Raw genomic sequence first — 21,308 nt, 5'->3', positions numbered from 1 at the left:
GTGTGTGAGTGTATGAGTATGTGTGTTTGTGAGTGTATGTAAGTGTGTGTGTATGTGTGAGTGAGTGTGAGTGTGTATGTGTAAGTGTGAGTGTGTATGTGATTGTTTGTTTGAGTGAGTGTGTATGTGAGTGTGTTTGTGTGTTTTTGTGATTGTGTGATTGTATGTAAGTGTGAGTGAGTGTGCAAGTGTGTGTGTTTGTGTGTGAGTGTATGTTTGTGAGTGAGTGAATGAATGTGAGTGAGTGTATGTAAGTGTGAGTGAGTGTGTGAGTGTGTGGGAGTGAGTTAGTGAGTGTGAGAGTGTGTGAGTGAGAGTGAGTGCGAGTGTGTGTGTATGTGGGTGTGTGAGTGAATGAGTGAGTGAGAGTGTGAGTGAGTGTGAGTATATGTGGGTGTGTGTGAGTGAGTGTGAGTGTATGTGGGAGTGTGTGTGAGTAAGTGAGTGTGAGTGTATGTGGGTGTGTGTGTGAGTGAGTGAGTGTGAGTGTATGTGGGTGTGTGTGTGAGTAAGTGAGTGTGAGTGTATGTGGGTGTGTGTGTGAGTGAGTGAGTGTGAGTGTATGTGGGTGTGGGTGTGAGTGAGTGTGAGTGTATGTGGGTGTGTGAGTGAGTGTGAGTGTATGTGGGTGTGTGTATGAGTGAGTGAGTGTGAGTGTATGTGAGTGTGTGTGTGAGTGAGTGAGTGTGAGTGTATGTGGGTGTGTGTATGAGTGAGTGAGTGTGAGTGTATGTGAGTGTGTGTGTGAGTGAGTGAGTGTGAGTGTATGTGTGTGTGTGTGTGAGTGAGTGAGTGTATGAGTGAGAGTGACAGTGGACGATGCTGCCAAATCAACACCCACATACACACATGACACTGTCTCAAACCGAGGAAGAGGAAGTCTCTGACAGTAAAAGAGCGGCTGCGGTTCAGTCTCTTCTGTTGGATTCGTGGAAACATCAAACCTGGAGCCGTGACGGGATGAGCTGTGGCCGTGGCCAGTGAGTGGGGACCGGCTGCTGTGAGAGATCCCCAACCTTTGGTCAACATGAAGATCTCAGGTTTACTGCTGTTCCTCCTGTGTCCATTCCCCCTCCTCTCTGAAGCCGTGGACCCATTCAGAACGTTTACACTGGCCGGATTGGCCGCTGCTGCTCAGTATCATCTGTATTGCAGATTTAGGGAATGTTGCTCTGAGGATTGGATCCCACTGGATGTGAAAGGTAACTGGAGATTCTGCACTCGCTGCTGTTTGTGCGCGTGTGTGTGTCTGTGTCCCTCTGCTTTACCCCCACTTCCCCACCCCCACACACTCCCTCCACATTCACTCTCACTGTCCATCAACTGCCCACTTTCCACCTTGATATCTCAAACCCACTCCTCACTGGATCCTGAACCCCCCCCACCCCCACCCCCCCCACCCCAAAACAGAAGTGGCTGGGAACACAACACACTCAGCAGGTCAGGTCAGGCAGCATCTATGGAGAGAGGAGAGCGAGTCAACGTTTCGTGTCCAAGACCCTTCGTGAGAAGGGACCCTTCAAGTCCCGCCTCAAGACCCTCCTCTTGGACCACGCCATCAGCCACCCCACTTCTCCTCCACCCTCACCCCCAACTGCAGGACAAACTTTATCAACGTTCCAACAGTTGTTTCAAACAAGGCTTTGTCTGCCCACAAATGTTTTCAAATGTTTCGTGCTGTACATAAACAGCACATTTCAACACCAAAATCAACTGTTGGCTTCATAATTTTCAGAAAAGATTGTTTCACTTTCCTGCAGTTAAGGGATTGAGTAACCCGCTGAACTGGCTTTTCCTGTAAGTCACGTTACTTATAGGAAAAGCCCGTAATCACGACACAAGCCCTCCTCGGCTTGGCTCCCGGCAGCACCTCCTCTCCTCAGCCGCTGACACTATCGTCATTCATGACTGCATGCTTCACCTCATTGAGCTAATCTTGATGTCCTTTTCAACCCTCAACTATCCTTCAAACCCCACATTCGTGCTGTGACCCTTTCCACCTTCCCACACCTCCGCAACATTGCCTGCCTCCGCCACTGCCTCTCATAGCAGGCCTCCCAGATCCTGATCCATGGCTTCACTACGCCAACTGCCTGCTCACTGAACTTCCCAACTGTTCCCTCCACAAATTGCAGATTATCCAGAACTTCGGCCACGGACGAATAGGGAACGGTGAAAATCTGATGACTATTTCCTGGAAGTTTTTAAACCGACTTTGCCCTGTTCTCCTTCTATTAAAATAGGGCTGCAGGAGGACTTGGATAACAGATTGTTTGGACAGCACATTGCAAGTGAAGTGATTCTAAAGGCTATCAGAGGATTTTTGCGTAATCCTGAGCCGGCTAAGCCTCTCGTCTTTTCTCTACATGGCTCCAGTGGCACTGGCAAAAACTTTATCAGTAGAATAATAGCGGAAAACCTTTACAAGAAAGGCCTGAACAGTAATCATGTTCATCAATTTCTGCCTAAGTTGAACTTTCCGGATCTGGCGCATATTGATAAATACAAGGTAATTGCTTTTCTCTTCTACAGTGTACGTACACCAGTCAGTATTTTCCATGATACTAAGTTTAAAAACTGGTACCATTAGCTTTTTATCAGAAGTAGTTACTCTTTCAATGTACCAAAAGTGTTGTTAGAATGACTTACCACATCAGAAGATGGCTAATAGATCGATGTTGGATTTGAGGAGTAAAATATCTTAATAATTGAATTCAACATGTGATTTCTATTGTATTCCACCAATTCTAATTCCTTACCTTGTGACTCGCTTAGTGACTGTTGTTCATCAGGTCCAAACAGTAATAAACAACATCTCCAGACCAGATTGGTTTGGATGAAGAAGACCCTTCGGCTAATTTCATTCTTTTGACAAACTGCACTTGACAAACTTTGTTGCGGTGATCTGAAGGCATGAGCCCTGTATTTTAGATTTGTAAATACGCTTTACAAGGTTTATAAGGTTTATAAATTTAATTTAGTGAACAGATCATTAACTAAAACATTTGAATCCCCAAAATGTAACAATGCTTTTCTTAAAAAATATAGATTTAGCACAGGGGCAAAGATGTATTTTTGAGGAGAGGGCTTGAAATTAGCATTCGAAGATCTCATTGAACTGTTCCCTGATCGGCTCACAGCTGATAATAATGATGATTTTATAGTCAATCATAATAATTTGGTCACTCAATCCACAGCTGTTTGTGGGACGCTGCTGTGCACAATTGGCTGCCGTGTTTCGCCCACAAAATGTACAGTCAATTCACTTTACAGTATATCCTGTGAAGCGCTTTGACGACATAATAACGGAGTATATCAAATGCAATGATTATTATTAGAAGAACCAATGACCACCAAGTCAAGTGTTGAGCATTGGCTTATATGGCTTTTTGTTAGATGAAAACATTTCTTTTAAATTAATTCTTACTTAATTTTACACAGCAAGAACTGCAGGCGATAATCCAGGAAAGTGTTAAAGCATGTCCCAGGTCACTATTTATTTTTGATGAAATGGACAAAATGCACCCGGAAATCATTAATGTCATCAAACCATTCTTGGACTACAATGATCTAGTCGAAAACGTCAGTTATCGCAAGGCAATGTTCATTTTCTTGAGGTAAGTATGTGTGTTGTTAAGAGTGCTTGTTGTTGATATGCTTCTCTCATTGATGAGCAGGCTCAGTGGGTGTCTGCCTTGCTCTCGTGCCTCCTATGTAATAGGACAACAGAGCAAGCTAGACATGCTTAATAACCTTTTCTCATTCTCTAGCTGACGTACTTACAGTAAACCGCGGTATAGCAATGTGAATTAATAACTCAAATGCTCTTTGTAAATAGTAATGCGGGGGGTGAACAGATAACTGAATTTTTGCTGAATGTTTGGAAGAATGGAAAGAAGAGGGAAGAGGTTCAAATGATAGACCTGGAAAGCACTCTGACCGCGGAAGTCTACAATAAGGAGAACAGTAAGTGTTTTGAACTTTCAGCTCCGGGCTTTCAGGCTCTTTACCTTCACCCTTTGGAATCCCATCCCACAGGTCCGTCTCCAGACCCTCCACCTTGGGTGAGCCTTCAGTCATCCTCCTACCCCTGTCCTTCCTCCACCCCTTCTCATCCCAACCTCCAGCTTGGGTCCAAACCCCTGACTGTCCAGAGCCTTGGGACCTCCTCCCAACGTGAAAGGCGCTGTGTAAATGTCATTTGTTGTTGTAACAAACTTGGCCAATCGCTGATAATCAATCAGTTTCATCAATGTGACAAGTTGCAATTTTTCTTTTACAGGTGGGTTCTGGCGCAGCAACCTTATCGACAACAACTTGATTGATTATTTTGTTCCTTTCCTTCCACTGGAATACAAACACATTAAACTATGTGCAAAAGCCACGTTGAAAGCCAGGGGTTTTAGAACAGATGAAGACACCGCCAGTCAGATAGCAGATGAAATGATCTACTTCCCAAAGAAAGAGAGATTATTTTCAGTAAAAGGCTGCAAAACTGTGAGTGCAAAAGTTGATTACTTCGGAGAACCAAAATGAAATCATCAAGTAAAATTTAAAAAAAAGTTTTAAAAGAATACTTCTAATAACGGAAAGAGGAAGTACGTGGTTTGATTTCTCTCAAAATGTACAACATTTTTCAACTGAGTCTTAATTTTCAAGGTAGCTCTTTTGGCTTCACCACAACAAGACCTACCGCTGCACTCTTGCCTTCTGCCAAATCCTCCTTCTACTCCAAGGTTATCTTGGAGGCAAAGAACACCCCCAGGTTTCTCTTTTCCACCACAAACCATCGCCTCCGTCCACCTTCCCATCGCCACGCTCATCTTCTCCTCAAACTCCAACTCTGAGGAGATGCTGGACTTCCTCGAATCCAAGATGGAGGGGATACGTTCAGCCACTCAGCCCCGTCCACAGCCACCCCCCCCCACATCACCTCTCCCTCATGACCCACTCCCCCACCCATTGCCCCCCATACTCCTTCGACCCTATCTCTCCCTCCTCCCTCACCATGACTGTCCACAAACTCAAACCCACCACCTGTCCACTCGATCCCATCCCCACCTCTCTCGTCTCCCAGCTCCACCTTCTGGCCCCTCTCCTGTCCGACATCATCAACCTCTCCTTGTCCACCGGTTCAGTCCCCACCCCCCTAAAAACATCCGTCATCACCCCCATCTTGAAAAAACCTTCCGTGGACCCATCCCTTCTCGCCAGCTACCGCCCCATCTCTAATCTCCCATTCCTCTCCAAGGTCCTTGAACGAATCATCGCATCCCAGCTCCACTCCTTTCTTTCTCACCATTCCCTCTTTGAACTCCTACAATCCAGCTTCCATGCTGCCCACAGCACGGAAGCAGCCCTGGTCAAAGTCACCAATGACATTCTGAATATCTGTGATATCAGGACTCTCTCTGCCGCCTTCGACACTGTCGACCACTTCATCCTCATACACCGCCTCTCCTCTTTACTTAATCTTCGTGGATCTGCCCTTGCCTGGTTCGATTCTTATCTCTCTCACCGTCTCCACTTTGTTGCCTCCAACGGTTTCTCCTCCAGTCCCTGCACTGTCACGTCTGGCGTCCCGAGGGCTCTGACCTTGGTCCTCTCCTCTTTAATATCTGCATGCTCCCCCTTGGTGACATCATCCGCGGATGTGGGATCAACTTCCATACGTATGCGGATGATATCCAACTCTATCTTCCTGCCTACACCCTCAACTCCAGGACCAATGCTGTCCTGACAGACTGCCTGTCGGACATCAAGTCCTGGATGAGGGCAAATTTCCTACAGTTGAATGTGAACAAGACTGAGGTCCTCCTGATTGGCTCGCGCCAGCGCCTCTACACCTCAGGCCCTGGGAGCATCAACCTCCATGGTTGTGCACTTCAACTCACCGCCAGTCAGGAACCTCGGTGTCTTGTTCGACCCTCAACTGTCTTTTCTTCCCCACATCCAAGCCATGACCCTCTCTGCCTTCCCTCACCTCCGTAACATCGCCCGACTCCGCCACTACCTCACCCCTCAGGCCACTGAAACTCTTGTTCATGCCTTCATCATCTCCAGGCTCGACTGTGCAAACTCCCTGCTTGTCGGCCTTCCCAACTCCTCCCTCCACAGGCTGCAGATAATCCAGAACTCTGCAGTCCGTGTCCTCTCCCGCACCAAACTCTGTGACCCCATCTCCCCCATTCTCGCCCGACTCCATTGGCTCCCTATCCTTCAGAGGATCCAGTTCAAGATCCTGTCCTCACCTACAAAGCCTTCAACGGTTTCGCCCCACCCTACCTCTGCGACCTCCTAACCCCCTACCAACCCGCCCGCTCCCTCTGCTCAGCCGGCTCTGGCCTGCTCCACGTCCCCGACCCACCCGCCCCACCATTGGCGGGAGAGCCTTCAGCCACTCTGCCCCCAACCTCTGGAATTCCATCCCCCAATCACTCCGCCTCGCCCCCTCCTTAGCCTCCTTCAAGTCCGGGCTCAAGACCCTCCTCTTCGACCATGCCATTGGCCACCCCCCTTCCCCTCCCCTCCCTTCTCCCCACCCCACCACCCCGAGCTCAGGTCTGAAATGCTGTTACACTGCCCAGCTCCTTGGGACCTCCTCCCGGCGTGAAAGACGCTATAGAAATGTAATGTTGTCGCTGCTGTTGTATATTCTACGCCTTAAATGGGAAAGCTTGAAGCTGCGTTCTCTGACATTGACACCTTGCACCCGAACGTGCATCATAACAAGTGTGAAAATGATCTTGTCAGACGTCAGCGTTGTGTGTTTCTGCGTCAAAAAAAAAATGGTACTATTTTTTTTCCAGCGGTTTCAATCTACCGCTGCTTCTTCATGACACTATTTACTTGCTGCTGCTTGGTGAAACCTCTAAATATGTGTAAGGAAATTGTAATAAAAAAAATATGCAAGTTGTTGTTGTTGTTGTTGTTGTTTGTGGGGACAGCACGTAATATTAATAATAATCATAATCATTATTTATGACTAATTATAGTTATTACGTGGTCACAATAATCTGAGTCCTGTAGCTCAGTGGTTAGAGCACTCGCTTTGCATAGTGAGAGACCTGAGTTCAATTCCAGGCAGAGGGCGAAACCTTGGGCAAGTTTCCTTACTCCACACAGAGCCTAATAACAATCCCTCCAAAACCAAACAATAATAAATTGGTCATTTTCAATCTACGACTGTTTGTGGGACATCGCTGTGCGCAATTGGCTGCCGCGTTCGCCCACAAATATACAGTCAATTCACTTTACAGTGTGTTCTGTGAAGCGCTTTGAGACGTCCTCCCGAAGTGAAAAGCGCTATAGGAAATGCGAGGATTATTATTATTATTATTATTATTACACAGCCAAGGTAAGGATGGATGGGTGGATGACTCATTGACCACTGACACGTCACTGCCCCGCACAAAGATGGCGGCGGCCGCCGAAGTGGGGGGGGCGGGGCCTGACGGCGGGAAGTGCGGGAGGAGGGGAGCCAGCGGGGCGGAAGTGACGCCGCGCCGCTTCCGGTCGGCTCCCCGCCGCGTCTCCGGTGTCGGTGAGGAAAAGCGATGAGGCCTTTCCACCCCCCGCACCTCCTCCCCGTCCTCCTCCTCCTCCTCCTCCCGCCGCCGCCGCTGACGCGCGCCATGGAGCCCATCAGCATGGGCATCGCCGTGGGGGTGGCCACGGCCCTGACGGGGCTGCTCAGCTCCTACCCCAGGCTGTACTGCCACCTCCAGGAGTGCTGCGCGGCCCAGTGGGTGGAGCTGAACTACACAGGTGACTGACAACCCCACACACACACACACACCCCCACACACAGCCCCCCACACCCCCAAACACCCCTCCACACACAACACCCCCTACCCACACACACACACAACCTACACACCCACACACACACAACCCCACACACCCACACACACACAACCCACCCCCACACACACACCCCCCCACACACACACACCCCCCCACACACAGCCCCCCCCACACACACAACACCCACACACACACACAACCCACACCCCACCCCCCACACCCCACACCCCCACACACACACACACCCCACACACAGCCCCCCCACAACCCAAACACACCCCCACACACAACACCCCCCCCCCCACACACACAACCCACACACACACACACAACCCCCCCCCCCACCCACACACACACAACCCACCCCCACACACACACACAACCCACACACACACACCCCCCCACACACAGCCCCCCCACACCCCCAAACACACCCCCACACACAACACCCCCCCCCACACACACACACAACCCACACACACACCCCCCCCCCACACACACACAACTCCCCCCCCACACACACACAACCCCCCAACACCCCCACCCCCCACACACACACCCCCCACACACACACCCACACACACATAACTCCCCCCCCCCCACACACACACACCCACACACAACCCCACACACCCCCCCCCACACACACACCCACACACACAACCCACACCCACACACACAACCCCCCCAACACACACCCACACACACAACCCCCCCCCACACACACCCCCCCCCCACACACACACACCCACACACAACCCCCCCCCACACACACACACACAATCCCCCACACACACAACCCCCCCCCCACACACAACCCCCCCCCACACACACACCCCACACACACAACCCCCCCCCACACCCCCACTCCCCCCCACACACACACACAACACCCCACACACACAACCCCCCCCACACACCCCCCCCCCACACACACAACCCCCCCCCACACAACCCCCCCACACACAAACCCCCCCCCACACACACACAACCAAGGTGACCAACTACATATATATATGTAGGTGAGACCTACATTCTGGTTAAACTGAACCTGGCAACTCGGGTGCTGCACTAGTGACAGCATTCAAACTACTGTGTGCGTCAAGCGGTGTTGATTGAATAATAATACAACCACGACAACATTATATTTGTAATAGCGCCTTTCACTTCGGGAGGTCATCCCGAGACGCTGAAGAATAATAATCATATTACTATTAATAATCCTCGCATTTTATACAGTGGCCGATCACGTCGTCGAGACGTCTCAAAGTTTTGCAGGAGACGCACACTATACACTGTCAAGTGAATCGACTGGATGTTTTGTAGGCGGAAACCACAGCAGTCCGTCGCGCGTGTCAGTGTCCCGCAAACAGCCGTGGATTGCAGTGACCAATTTACTATGATAGCATTCAAACTGCTGTATGCTACTAGCAGTGTTGATGGAGAATAAGTGGCTCAGTAGTGTGATATTCATGTGATTTTACTTAATATGTGGCTGGTGGAAGTACCTTTAAATTGGCTTAATGGTAAAATTCCACCTATAACTTTTATTCTATTTCCATAAACAGGGTTGGAGCGAGATCTGGAAGAGAAATTGTTTGGACAACACGTTGCAAAACACGTGATACTGAAAGCAATCAAAGGTTTTTGGAACAATCCTAACCCCAAGAAACCCCTCACATTGTCTCTTCACGGCTGGACTGGGACAGGCAAAAACTTAATGAGTAAATTAATAGCTAAGAACATTTATGCAAAGGGATTGGACAGCAAGTATGTTCATCAGTTTGTTACTACTCTGCACTTCCCTCATTCGGAGCACACCAGCCAATATAAGGTAATGGCAGAGCGAGGCGTGAATTGCTTAATGTTGTTCTGTTAAATCATTGCATTCTGATGATGGAAAAAACAAAGATCACGGAGAACAGTGGTGCGTGTGGGTGATGTACAGGCTGTAATCTAATGAGTGGTTTAGTGGTGTTTATGTAGAACGCTAATTACCCAGGAGATTGTAATCTAATCAAGGGTTTCACATGATGTTACAATCTGCAAGAACTGTGATGGATTTTAAATTCATGGCCTGTGGTACCCCACCACCTGCAAGCACTACCTCACATTCCCAGTGAGAAATTGTTCACTCAATCCACGACTGAGTCTGTAGCAGAGAGCACCTGCTCTTGTACTCCACTGCTGTAAAATAGAGGTTGGCACATTGTAAATAGCTGTGCAGAGAGGGGTGGGTTTAAAAAAGGACTATTGCTTGCGTATTTAAAAGTAACATTACTTTCCCCACCTCAGGAGCAGCTCCAGAAATGGATTCGAGGTAACATCACAGCGTGTGAAAGATCCATGTTCATTTTCGATGAAATGGACAAAATGCAGATGGGCCTTATCGATGCCATCAAGCCTTACCTGGATTATTACGATAACATTGATGGAGTGGTGTACCGGAAAGCCATGTTCCTTTTCCTGAGGTCGGTCTGTGTTTCTTTATCCTCATATTGGGTAGGCTGTGTCAGTGATGTGCTACAGAGGTTATGGGGGTTTGAGTCCCATTACAGTGCAGTTGTTGCTCAACTTCAGCACTGAGGGAGCGAGTGCTGCATTGCTGGAGGAATTGTCTTTTAGAATGCAACATTAAATGAGGCTCGATCATCTTAAAGATCACATTTAGTACTGAGACGTTGGTGTAGTAAGGACAGTATTCGCTGTAAAGATCTCATGGTTCCATTCAAAAAGAAGAGGGAGTTGTTCCTGGTGCCCTGGCCAACAATCCATCAAGTAAAATTGGTCACTCGCTCTACAGCGGTTTCTGTGGTATTGCTGTGTGCAAATTGGCCGCTGCATTTGCCCACAAAATGCTCAGTCACCACTTTACACTATATCCTGTGAAGCACTTTCGAGACATCTCAACATCATAAGGCGCCGTACCAAATGATAGGATGATTATTATTGTTAGCTCTTGCACTATTTGGAAGAACCGAGCAGGGAGTTATCTGCATTTTCTTCAAATTTATTCTCAAAGTTTGCCAAAAATGATATTAAAAGGTCAATTGTCTTACTTACCTGCCCGTACCCTCCGTTCCTACTTACCTGCCCATAGCCTCCCTCCGTTCCTCTGGCTCTGGTCTGCTCCACATCCCCCGCCCCAACCGCCCTACCATCGGTGGCCGGGCCTTCAGCCTCTCAGCCCCGAGGCTCTGGAACTCCATCCCCCAGTGCCTTCGCCGCTTCCTCCCTTTCCTCCTTCAAGGCCGGTCTCAAGACCTTTCTCTTTGACCGAGCCTTCAGCTCCCCTCTCGACTCTCTACCCCCTCCTCGCTCCGTCCCTTCCCTTCACCATTTCCCCCCAATGCTCGGGTCCTGACACAACTGTCCAGCACCTTGGGACGTCCTCCCGACGTGAAAGGCGCTCTATAAATACAATGTTGTTGTTGTTGTTAATTGTTATTTGTGGTGTGTTGGGCGAATTGGCCGTCATGTTTGGAGTGCAATGACCATTGTGCAGTGAAAATAGCTCATTGTATAAAGCGCTTTGACATATCTTGCTATAGTAAGGCATTGTGTCAAATGCAATATTTAATTATGTGATGAGTTAAGAAATTTAGCCAATAGAAAAAAATCCCTTTTCCTGTTGAATCTGATTAGAGCTCTACCATTGACATTGCAGGGTGTTTGAAAAGATTTAATAATGTGAAAATATACCTTATTATTTTGTGACTCAATATAAGGGATGTGAATGCGGTTTATAGCGTATGATTTTGTGTTTATTTTTGGTCAATAGCAATGCGGGAGGTGAGAAGATAACCGAGGTTACACTAGATTACTGGCATAAAGGAAACAAAAGAGAGGACATTAAATTGAAAGACCTTGAAACCAAACTGTCCGTGGGAGTCTTCAATAACAAGAAGAGTGAGTGTGTGTGTGTGTCATTGTTGTGCTGAGGGTGCTGCAACCAATTGAATTTACTGTTAATGCTATTAATAAGGTAATATAATCCTTGCATTTGATATAGCGCCTTATCACGTCATTTGAGACGTCTCAAAGCGCTTCACAGAATATACTGTAAAGTGAATTGACTGTATATTTTGTGTTGTCAAAAATATATGTTAAATGTATGTCACAGCTGTAACACATACCTCAAAATTGCACAACACTCCAAACAGATTATATCAATCAAAAGACAAAATACTGCAGATGCTGGAAATCTAAAATAAAAATAGAAGTGGCCGGGAGCACTCAGCTCACGCAGCATCTATGGATGGAGGGAAATGAGTTAACATTTCGAGTTGCTGACCTTTCGTCAGAACTGGGGGATGTTGGAAGGGACCCCTCTTCTATAATCATTGAGTCTTAGACGCATAAAGGGGCTTAGATCTCCCACTGTTGCTTTCTTATGTCTTGCACCATCAACCACCTCTAATCTCGTCCTCTTGTCCTCCACCTAAATTTTTCCTGTCTTTCTTTCCCCGCCCTCTTCTTTGCTTGTCCTTATAACCTGCTCCCTTCCAACACCCCCAGTTCACCTGTTTGAATGGACCCGCCTTATTTTTGGGGAATTGGTAGATGCACTGCCACTTCATAGTGCAGCAAATCACATGAAATTCAAAACTTTATTGAGAAACTTTGCCCGCTTATGACGGCTTTTAAGTCCAGGAGAGACTTATAAATTGATAAGTGTATCGTACTGTATTGTTCACAGGTGGGTTCTGGCACACCAGCCTCATTGACAAAAACCTGATCGACTACTTTGTGCCTTTCCTGCCCCTGGAATACAAACACGTGAAGTTGTGCATCAGGGAAGAACTGATTTCCAGGGGTTACCCAGTGGACGAGGACATCATTAATGACATAGCCAGTGAGATGACGTATTTCCCCAAGAACGAAAAGATCTTCTCAGACAAAGGCTGTAAAGCCGTAGAAGCCAAGATATACTTTTACTTGGAATGAAATGAACTTGTTTCAGAGGTGCAAACCCTTTGCTGATCCCCCGATGAGAAACTTTTTAAACGTGAAGCAAATCGTGTTTGTAGTATTGTACATTTTCTGTATATATTGACAATTGTGAAATTAACTATGAAGGAGGAGTGATTGTTGTAAGTATTGATTCCACGCTGGACCAACTTGCCTTCACAGGCTCAAAATTGATCCTAGTGTCAATATTAAGTCTACTGCTTGTTACCTCTTGCTCCATTAATCGTCTATTGGCGTTCCTGTACAAATTAATACTACTTTTTTTTAAAAAAGCCAAAATTATCAGAATGCCAGTGATCAGGAGTTGCAGAATCTACTCAGCACTGTTGTCGAAGTCTAAGGTCCTATCGTCTCGAGTAAAAATCCAGAATGCAGCTTCCATCATTCACAACTGTCGCAGCCTATCTCAGAGTTGCAGGAGTAGGATTATTTGTTGAGGCGAGGCTGTGGAGGTTTAATTTGGTTATCAAATAAATGCAAAGTGTTCCATTTCTAAGTTATGCTCAATGTGGGGGGGGAAGGGATACAGCAAGTCTGTCCACAAATCCTTTTGAGACTGTTTCAGCTTTCTTTTTTGCGGAACATTTGAGAACGTGATTTCCTCTCGCTTCTTAATGATGATTTGAATTAAAGAACAGAAATGAAATGTAAAAAATAATCTTCCCGTACAAAATTGTTTAAACAATCTTTGGAACATAAAGAAAGAAAAAGTGACAGTCTTCACAGGATTAGCTTGTAATTGTTTTCAGCAATTTGTACCGTACAGAATTAGACATTCTTTCAGGCAAATGGCAGAAAGCCCTTTTGTGCCATATTGCGATAGGGGTACGAATAATACAATATGAAGTGAAATAGACTGTGTAAAGCTTTTATACTAACTGCAAACACTTTTTTTTAAAATCCAGAATTTTCACTGTTTTTAAAGAAAGTTAAGCTTTCTTTTAAAATAAATTTTAATTTGTGGAATCACATGTTTTACATTTCAGGCTACTATGAGAGAATTTCTCAGGTGATTGCAGGAGTTTTATTACATTTGAAATCACTAATGTGTGTTAAAGTACCTCCACCTGGTGGACTTTCCTCTCTTCTGCAGCTCGACATTGAAGTGAAATTTGCAGCCGGGGATTCCACCGTGGTTCTCACAAATGACATTTGTATAGCGCCTTTCATGTCAGCAGGACGTCTCAAGGCGCTGGACAGCCAGGGATCCACACCTGAGCTGGTGGTTGGGATCAGGAGGGGTGGAGAGAGGGCAGGAGGGTGATCGAAGCTATGGTTGAACAGGAGGGTCTTGAGATGGGTCTTGAAGGAGATATAATAATCTTTGCATTTGATATAGCACCATATCACATTGTTATGGTCTCACGTCTCAAAGCGCTTCACAGGTTATACTGTAAAGTGAATTGATTGTATATTTTGTGGGCGAAATGCAGCAGTCAATTGCGCACAAACAGTCGGGGAGTGAGTGACTGATTTTTTTTGAAGGAATTATTATTTGGTTTATCCAAATCTATGGTAAATTTTGTTTAGTCTCTTTCCTGAAGGGTGAGGAGAAGGAGTCATCGAAGTTTCCCTCCAAAAATTCAAACTGCAGTACCGCCTTGTTTTAATACAAATGGTCTATTTAATACAAAGGGATCAGAAAGGATTAAATGCTGATGCTTTCACACAATCATGTCATCCAACCCTTTAGTATCTTCTGCTCATTTTCTTGAACTTCTCGTAATGGTAGTCATCAGTTGCCTTCTCGTTCGAAGGACGTTTGCGATTCGGAGGAGATTCTGTGCAACACACAAGTTTGTTTATGCACATATATATATATATATATCATACACATTTACATAGAGGCAGTTGCAGAAATTGTTGACCACCTTTTGAAAACGTTATTCAATTTTTTAAACAATTAAACAAGGCTTGGGGACCCCAGGATGTGTGTTTAGGTACTGCTGGGGTTCAATCGGCTAAAGGCATTGAGAATACTACCTGGCAAGTTTCCCACTGCTTGGCCGTTAGGGCTTTGTTTGTTTCTTCTTTCCAGGGTTAACTGGAAAGAATGCCTGCTCCCAGGGACAAGTCTGCCCCTCCATCGGCAACAATTTTTTTCTGTTCACCCTTTCTTTGTGGGGGGCGGGGGGGGGGAGTGGAGGTGGGGGGGCAGGGAGATCACCAAACACTATCCCCTCTCCTTGGTGTCTGCTATTGCTGCTCTACAGTCAGCTGTTAGAAATACCACAAGCCTCGCGCACATGGAATAGCCCCTTTTGTCGGGCTTGTTTGCAGGTTTCTCCACAGCAGGATTCACACGAGCAATTGCAGTTACCCCATTTAATTCCCCTCATAACAAAGTAAAATTTAAAAAAAAGAGGCTGAAAATATCAGATGAAAACGTTCGATAGCATATATCATCTGCTACTGTGACAAGTGTTGAGTGCAACTTACGATCGGGTTCGGTTTTTTCGGTGTCTCCCACTCGCAGGGGCTTTGGTTTGAGCTCCTCCTTATGGCGTCTTGCAGGTGCATGAATTTCTTCACGATAGACTGGAATACAATACAATAAGGAACAATAAATCTGATTCCACCAGGCTTAAAAAGCCACTTCCGTGTTTATACCAGATTTCCAGCATCTGCAGTACTTTGCCTTTGCTTTTTCTTAATCACTGCAGTAGTTTAATCGTGAAAATGTTCGGCCCCACCTCAAACCTCTTGGGCTAAATAAAACCAGGAAGAGTGAAATGCACTTTCTTCCAGCAATGAAAATACCCGTTACAGAGAGGCCCCTGATAATCGTGTCCATCACTTTTACTGAGATATAGATATAGATACATATATATATATAAAACAGTGCTGAAGAAACTTCTCTTCCTCCCCAATCAAAGAACAAGCAACATTAACCCACCATCAAAACAAACCAAACAAAGAACAGAACCCTCCCACCACCAGAGCCCAGCCCAGCCAGTGGTGTTAACAGTTCAACCCAATTTGGAATGAATGGGTTCTTCAGGACAGGTGTTCACCACGTGGGTCAAATTGCAATGTCGAAACACACCCAACAACTTGCTTTTACATAGCACCCTTCACGCAGGATAGCATCCTGGAGTGCTTGGTCACGGCACACACGTGCACTTACACCGATTGTGCTGGACATAGTTGACGGCGATGTTGGTGGGTACGAATGAGGTGGCGTTGTCTTTCTTTTTGTTGCGTTGCTCGGCCAGAAGCTGTGCCTTTGCCTCCTCGGTGCTGATGATGTTTTTGATCTTTGCACTTTGACGAGAGAAAAGCAAGCACTCATTAGCCCCGGCAAACGCAATTCGAGCGAGAAACAAAACACTGTAATGCAGGACCTGTTTAATGAGGGCTCTTCAAGGCCGCTGAATGCTGTCAGCTTTAGTGCAACACCATTAGACGTCCAATAGAAGAATCTCCAATGAGGTCTGCACACAAAACCATAATTTACCATGTGCCTTTAAAATGTTTCCTTAAATGTATTTCGAGAGACAATAGGATTGAGATATACTGGAATTTGTCTAGTATATACAGCATTACATGGCTTGTACTGTTAATAATTTCATATTAGGCTGAAGTAAAATATTGTCCACATCATCAACTGGGTATCCCAGCTCTGCTGTACTTTGCTCTGGCTAGTTTCAGTTTAAATGCGATTACAATTGAACTGCAGGTAAATGATATATTTACTCTATCCCCAGGTCCACTTCGGGAATGCCACTCAGCATCTGATTAGATAACATTTCCTCCGTGCGCTTGGCTGAGGAGACATTGATGTTGTCGGGCAGCTCATAGAGCATATCCTCTGGGTTCTTGATCTTGACCTTCTGTTCCTCATTCTCCAGGATCCCCTTCCTCCTCTTTAGCTCTGTCTCAATATACTTCATCCTGATGCAGAAGAAATGAAGGTTACTCTCCAATACAGAGTAAATGCCGGTCAGTCTCCAATAGGGAGCAATTAGTTACCATGTCAGAAAAATCTGGTTGACTAGTCGTAACTCATAATAGGTTCTTCAACGTTTTAGGTTTTGGTCACTACTCAAATCCGGGGACATAATCAAATCTCAGATTCTCCATTTCACAAACATGGCAGGCTGAAATGAAAATTAGCTGACCAATTAGCTAACTCTCACCCTAACCCATCCCTGTCTTGTAGACATTTCTTTCAAAACACTTGTTAGCAAAAAAATTATTATTATATAAACCTTTAGGAAAAATAAACTATTTTCCCTAAAGGTTTATATAATAATCCTTGCATTTGATATAGCGCTTTTCACGTCTTCTAGACATCTCAAAGTGCTTCACAGAATATACTACAAAGTGAATTGACGGTATATTTGGGCGAAACACGGCAGCCAATTGCACACAGCAATGTCGCACAAACAGTTGTGGATTGAAATCACCAATTTTATTAGGTTTACTTCCAAAGAACCATTTTATTTGAAATTGCCTCATCTTCAACCTTTCTTCCCTCATTTCCTTTTAGCTCTCTATCAATTTTATCTTACAACCTTGACCGATGTTCTTGGTGATGCCCTGTATTTCTTAAACATAATTAAAACTTACAGTCATCCTGACCAAGCAGCTAGACTGCCAATCAGATTTTTTCTTATGAGCCACAAAGAGTAGGTGGACTTTAAGTAACTTTTCCTGGCCTTGGGAATGCCCTACATGGACATAACAGATCCATAGGGTTTTACACCAGTTTACTTTTAATGTAAGGCGAAGATTTAATAGACTGCTTCCATTTCATAACCGGACAACACAAGTCTGTACATACATGTCAGCATCCTCGTCCCGCCGGTTTGTCTCTACTGAGAATGAGGTGCCCAGGTTCAGGTCAGTCTCCTCTTCTTCGACCCTGAAAAAGAAAACATTTACTGGCACCAAAGATTTCTAAACATCCCCATTTCTATGATAAGAAGAATCCATAACCGTATCAAAACCAACTCAAACTCACGTGGGCCTTTGAATTATTGGTATTCTGCTGGACTTCTGTGCCCCACAGTCGCCTTTCTGTACCACAGTTAAACGTACACAGAGATGGCGCTTTGGGTCAGAGAAAGTTGTGCAACTAAGGCAGGAGGCTGGAGGAATCACATATGTGCCACAGAATAGTTCACACCCACATCCTGCTTCCAGCCCTCTCAGTTCCAGCGCACTCGGTCTCAGCACTCAGACATGCACTATTGGACAGTGAATCTGAGCTCCTCTCAGGGAAGTAATCAGCCCAGGCTGCTAGGGGGCTCTTCACATCTACCTCTTCTCGATTATTGTTGGGAGAGAAAATTTGGGTACAGATTGCTGGCCAACCCTCTTGGACATATAATTCTTATGAATATGAAGGCGGGAGAGGTAAAACCTTCAGACAGATGAAGGGGTAAAAGTATTAAATGGTGCCAGAAATATCACAGATTTAGGTTTAGCAAGTATTCAACATAAATTAATTCATGGGGGGTATTTTAATTTCTCATTTAAGTTTTATTACCGTTTTCTTATCTTTATGGATAAGCATTGAACAGAAAAATCCCTTAACTAGTTGTTATTTGTTATATAGGAATAATGTGGGTGCTTATGGTTTCAGCACTGCTGATATGCACTTATCCACTATTACTCACGTGTGACCACTGACACACTTGTTTCGAAAGGTAGAAGAGGTATTTGTCATTTTAACTTTTTTTTGTTATTTTTCTGCTTTCTAACCTTTCTCGGTTTCTGTCCTTAATCTTCTTCATATCAATCATTCCTCCAGTCTTCAATTTAAAGGGATCGTCCTGTGCAAATAAAAGATTGTGTATACATGATTAGCTGTAACAAATGTAGAAATGCGTGCCCAGTGAGAAAACATATCAAGGGCCCAGTGAGAGGATTAGACCAAAAGAACGCATCAGCAATTGTCAAATAATAGTTACCAGTCACAATAACTAGTATAATATTCAGACAGATTAATCTGCATTTTAGAAGCAATTATACCATTTAATAAATATTTGTGGGACACTGCTGTGCGCAATTGACTGCCACGTTTCACCCACAAAATATACAGTCAATTCACTTTACAGTATATTCTGTGAAGCGCTTTGAGATGTCTCGAAGACGTGATAAGGCGCTATATCAAATGCAAAGATTATTATTATTACCAACGTACCACAGTCGAGGCTTCTTCTGGCGTTTTCTCCCCAACAAGCAGGGCGGCAGCACTGTAACAGGCAATTAAAAACAATAGGGAACAGAGATCAAGGACAATACAACTAAACTTGAGAAGCCAAGAAAGAGTCCATTTAGAACAGATGCAGAAGAATTTTCTGACATCTGTAAAAAGGCATTTATTTATTCTTTCAAAACAGCTTTGCATCAATGATGTAATTTGTAACAATAATTAAATTATTAACAATCGTTAATAATTTTCTACAATTACTTTAAGGTTTACTGAGATTACTCTACACAAAAAGTTTTAATGCTGAGCATTAGGCAATGCCTACTGTGCCAGCCCTACATACCTCACACCATTTTGTCTTCTCCTCATACTCTGAATTTCTTTTAGTTCATCTAGCTTTGACCTGTAGAAAGAAAATACACAGTCACTGCACTTTACATTATATCCTGTGAAGAGTTTTGAGATGTCTCAACGGCGTGGTAAGATGCTGTATCAAATGCAAGGAATAGTATTATTATTATTATAAAGAAAGGTTACTAGCGGGATTCTGAAAAGCTACTTTAAAAATAATTATTGAAACAAAGTTCATGATACTCAGAATAAAAAAAACCTACATTTTACATAAACTAAACCATTTAATAGAAACTAAATACAACAACAACAACAGGCAGGGTAGCATCTCAGAGCTAAAAGGGCTAAAACGCTGAAAAAGGGGAGTGAGGGGGAAAGGCGGAGGGATTGAGGGAGAGTTTTCCAGAGTTTAAGCCACTATAATATGTATCACTCTTATCATTGAGGAACACAGAACCTTTAAAACACGCTTCGCTTATAGATTACATCACGGAACTCTGATGAACTCCACTGCTTTTCCGGGAGCAGTGTCGTGTCATCTGGTCCCATATTCGGCTCATCCAATGAAACGTAAAAAAAGTAATCTCTTAATCTAATGTCCTGGCAGCTTTACCAGTTTCCCTTTTAATCTTTCTGACTGAAAGTAGCAAATTTGGAGCAAGGAACCTAAAGGCCGTTAAGAATAAAAAAGCATTTGCAATTTTTTTCTTCTGTGGGGGCTCTGTATTCACCCACTTTCTGCAACACTGACTGAAGGGATCCTTCATACTAATACAGGAGGAGTCCTGTAGCTCAGTGGTTAGAGCACTTGCTTTGCAAGCGAGAGACCTGGGTTCGATTCCCGGCAGAGGGCGAAACCTCGGGCACGTTTCCTTACTCCGCACAGAGTCCAATAATAATCCCTCAAGAAAAAAAAACAATAATAAACTAGTCACTTCAAACCATGACTGTCTGTGGGACATTGCTGTGCGCAATTGGCTGCCGCGCAAAATATACAGTCAATTCACTTTACAGTACACTCTGTGAAGCGCTTTGAGACGTCCAGAAGACGTGAACAGTGCTATATCAAATGCGAGGATTATTATTATTATTATTATTATCTTCTCTGAGCCCGGATACAACGACGACGACAACAACAACAAAATGACACTTAGAGAGCGCCTTTCACGTCGGGAGGACGTCCCAAAGCGTCGCCCACAAAACCCGCGGGCGCTGCGCTTCACAGTGTCGGCCCCACCGAGCGCTTCCGCGACATCTCGAAGGCGCTGCGTCAAATAGATGATGATGATGATTGTTATCAGAAGCGAGTGAGCAGCCAGGCCTGAGCTGTGTGAGTGGGGGTGGTGGGGGTGGGTGGGGGAGTGGGGGGAGGGGAGGTAGTGGGGGGAGGGGAGGGAGTGGTGGGGGAGTGGGGGGAGGGGAGGGAGTGGGGGGAGGGGAGGGAGTGGTGGGGGAGTGGGGGGGGGAGTGGGGGGGGGAGTGGGGGGGGGGAGTGGGGGGGGGGGAGGGAGTGGGGGGTGAGTGGGTGAGGAGGGGGAGGGGAGGGAGGTGGGGGAGGGGAGTGGTGGGGGAGAGGAGGGGGAGGGGAGGGAGTGGGGGGGAGAGAGTGGGGGGAGGGAGTGGGGGGGGAGGGGGAGGGGAGGGAGTGGGAGGGAGTGGGGGGGGAGGGAGTGGGGGGCAGTGACTCCCGCTCCTCTCACCTGACCATCACAGTTGTCTGCTCGTCTTCTTCATCCGACTCCTCCAGTCTCCTCCGCCTGTAGCTCTTGCCGGACGACATCCTCTTCTCTGCCACAGACGGCTCCGACTCACAACAACGCCACCGCTCGGTCACCGCGGGCCGGACTGTAATTGCTGCGAACCACCTCCCACCCCTTTTCCGCTCTGGGCGCCGATTGGTCAGTGGGGTGGGGTTGGGGGGGGTGGGGGGATGTATTTGCCGTCGGACCCTTTGTTTACTTCCGCTCCGCTGACGCCAGGTTCCGCCAGACTACACCCCCCACAGTGCACCGGGGCCTCA

The 21,308-nt window shown here is 45.9% G+C and overlaps 3 protein-coding genes across 3 annotated transcripts; 2 read left to right on the top strand and 1 right to left on the bottom strand.

Annotated features, from left to right (window-relative positions):
- The first annotated feature begins 801 nt into the window (after positions 1-801).
- Positions 802-4,761, top strand: LOC103183044 (torsin-1A). Its single transcript, XM_007900283.2, has 5 exons — positions 802-1,202; positions 2,244-2,509; positions 3,442-3,617; positions 3,839-3,966; positions 4,283-4,761. Exons 1-5 carry the CDS (start codon positions 1,028-1,030, stop codon positions 4,534-4,536), a joined length of 999 nt encoding a protein of 332 aa, XP_007898474.1. The 5' UTR covers positions 802-1,027; the 3' UTR covers positions 4,537-4,761.
- A 2,745-nt stretch (positions 4,762-7,506) lies between these two features.
- On the top strand, positions 7,507-13,432 carry LOC103183045 (torsin-1A-like). The gene is made up of 5 exons (XM_042337316.1): positions 7,507-7,767; positions 9,375-9,640; positions 10,102-10,277; positions 11,588-11,715; positions 12,506-13,432. Exons 1-5 carry the CDS (start codon positions 7,557-7,559, stop codon positions 12,751-12,753), a joined length of 1,029 nt encoding a protein of 342 aa, XP_042193250.1. The 5' UTR covers positions 7,507-7,556; the 3' UTR covers positions 12,754-13,432.
- Positions 13,433-14,367: 935 nt separating this feature from the next.
- cunh9orf78 (chromosome unknown C9orf78 homolog) lies at positions 14,368-21,111 on the bottom strand (the record flags this gene model as incomplete). Its single annotated transcript, NM_001292837.1, is given in 9 exon segments — positions 14,368-14,558; positions 15,217-15,315; positions 15,905-16,041; positions 16,474-16,671; positions 17,564-17,644; positions 18,487-18,557; positions 18,929-18,980; positions 19,281-19,340; positions 20,989-21,111. Coding segments are annotated over 9 exon segments (870 nt in total). The 3' UTR covers positions 14,368-14,466.
- Positions 21,112-21,308: the final 197 nt, after the last annotated feature.

This window comes from Callorhinchus milii, unplaced genomic scaffold, assembly GCF_018977255.1.
Source record: "Callorhinchus milii isolate IMCB2004 unplaced genomic scaffold, IMCB_Cmil_1.0 Scaffold8, whole genome shotgun sequence".
In the NCBI taxonomy this organism is placed as follows: domain Eukaryota; kingdom Metazoa; phylum Chordata; class Chondrichthyes; order Chimaeriformes; family Callorhinchidae; genus Callorhinchus; species Callorhinchus milii.
This window is presented reverse-complemented; position numbering and strand designations above follow the sequence as displayed.